This window comes from Charadrius vociferus, unplaced genomic scaffold (assembly GCF_000708025.1).
Source record: "Charadrius vociferus isolate BGI_N301 unplaced genomic scaffold, ASM70802v2 scaffold1296, whole genome shotgun sequence".
In the NCBI taxonomy this organism is placed as follows: domain Eukaryota; kingdom Metazoa; phylum Chordata; class Aves; order Charadriiformes; family Charadriidae; genus Charadrius; species Charadrius vociferus.
In genome coordinates this window covers 143,689-145,622 of record NW_009649024.1, presented here as the reverse complement: position 1 = coordinate 145,622, position 1,934 = coordinate 143,689, and the positions used below count along the sequence as shown (strand labels likewise).

Here is a 1,934-nt window from a genome sequence, read left to right as displayed (position 1 = left end):
CCCCATCACAGAGCTGGGTATGGAATGTCCGCAGTCAGGCTTGAGGGTCCCCTCCTCAACCGGGGTCCCCAAATCAGGCTCCTGGGAGCCCATCTCCCTCCGTGGGGTGCCAGCTCCCTGCAGGCAGCACTTTCACTTTGAGGATGGGGTGATTATTTTTTCCTCTGGGGGGGTCCGAGCCCTCCACCGAGCGCAGAGAGCAGGATCTGTCCTGGTCCATCTGTCCTGGTCCTGGAGAGGATGGGGAGGGTGCTGGACCACGGCGGGGTGTGCTCTGTGCCGGCTTGGCTGCGAGCCCCCGGGGAAGAGCCGTGGCAACGCTGACCCTGCCGGGCCGGTGCCGGTGGCAGGAGATGGCCAGCGATGAGCTGAAGGAGCTGAGGAACACCATGACCCAGGAGGCCATCCGGGAGCATCAGATGGCCAAGACGGGCGGCACCGTCACCGACCTCTTCCAGTGCGGCAAGTGCAAGAAGAAGAACTGCACCTACAACCAGGTCAGCCCCGCAAAGCCCCTCAGGGCTCCCCCCTGTCCCCAGGGGACCCCGATTCGGGGGACGCCAAAGGGGTCTCCGCTGACTCGGCCACCCGCTCCATCCTAGGTGCAGACGCGCAGCGCCGATGAGCCCATGACGACATTCGTGCTGTGCAACGAATGTGGGAACCGCTGGAAGGTCTGTGCCCTTTTGAGAGGGGTGTCTGGGTGCCCCAACCCTTCCCCGGCCCCGGGGGGGTGGCAGAGCCCCCCAAAATGGTGCCGGGGGCTGGGTGAGGGCTCACCACCCACCCCTGGCTCTGCTTCTCCTGCAGTTCTGCTGACGGCGCCCAGCCGCGGGGCTGGAGGGGATGCGGTGCGAGACGGGATGCTGCGATGGCCACCTCGGGCAGGCGGGGTGGGGAGGGAGGGTGACGGGGTGGCGCCGGTCCCCACCTCCCGGCTCCCTGTTTCTTCTGTTGGGGTTCCCTCGAACATCCCGGGGAGCCGTGCTCCGGCGACAGGAGGGTTTGCTTGGGAAGACCCCGGTGAATTGAAGCAGTTCCTCCCTGTAAATACCTTCCCTTTGCTTGGGGTGTGCTGGGAACCCACTGGGAACCCACTGGGAACGGACACGTCCCTGGAAAGGGAGACCGGTCTGACCTTGCCCTTCCCTGGAGGAAAGCTGGACTCGGATGATTTGGGGGCAGGAGGAACGTTGCCCCATGGATGTGGGGCTGAGCCACTGTCCTGGGGGCCGGGGCTGAGAAAGGGTCAGGTTTTGCCCCCCAAATACGTTCTTCTTCACCTAAGCGCGTGCAGTGGAGGGGACATGGAGGGAGACGGGCTGGTTGCTGCGGTGTCTGGATGCCGAAGGGATGCCACCGTTGCCTTCTGCTCTGTGACATGTCTTGAGGGCACTGTGTCCCCAGGAAAGAAGAAGGGATGGGGCAGAGGTGTGTGTGTGTGGGAAAGGAGCAGGAAAAAAAACCTCTCCAGCTGGAGCAATAAAGGTGGGAACTGCCTCTGTGGCACAGACTGCTTTTTGAAGGGGGGGGTTGGGACCTGCGCCGCGGTTCGCACTACCCGCCGCCACCAGCTTGAGCCTCCTGGTCCTCCCAGAACCCCCCCACCAACCCCAGTCTTGACTCTGCCAGCCCCCAGCTCGGGATGTAACAGTGGCTTGATGCCCATCCATCACCTACCCGGTGATTAAAGACCTTTAATTAAGGCCGGAGCGGCTCCTCTTGGATGCCGACGGCTCTCCGGGTGGCAGGGCAGCACCTCCACCCACAGCCCGGGAGGGTTTTCCAGCAAAAAGGGCATCAGGGACCAGCTGGGAGATGCCCCTTTGGCTACAGGAGGAGTGGGATGGAGCCTCGTGGCACCGTGCCCGTCCCTCGCCACCACCAGCTTCTCCCAGCGGCTCTGTTTGGCGGCAGCGAGATGGGACGGGGGC

General features: G+C 64.1%; 1 protein-coding gene across 1 annotated transcript in view; it reads left to right on the top strand.

Annotated features, from left to right (window-relative positions):
• LOC104288890 (transcription elongation factor A protein 3-like) overlaps positions 1-1,934 on the top strand; it is a 14,583-nt gene that overhangs the window by 9,298 nt on the left and 3,351 nt on the right. Inside the window, exons 9-10 of the mRNA XM_009887763.1 lie at positions 351-497; positions 603-674. Coding sequence (XP_009886065.1) covers positions 351-497; positions 603-674 — 219 coding nt within the window. The remainder of the gene's footprint in view (positions 1-350; positions 498-602; positions 675-1,934) is intronic.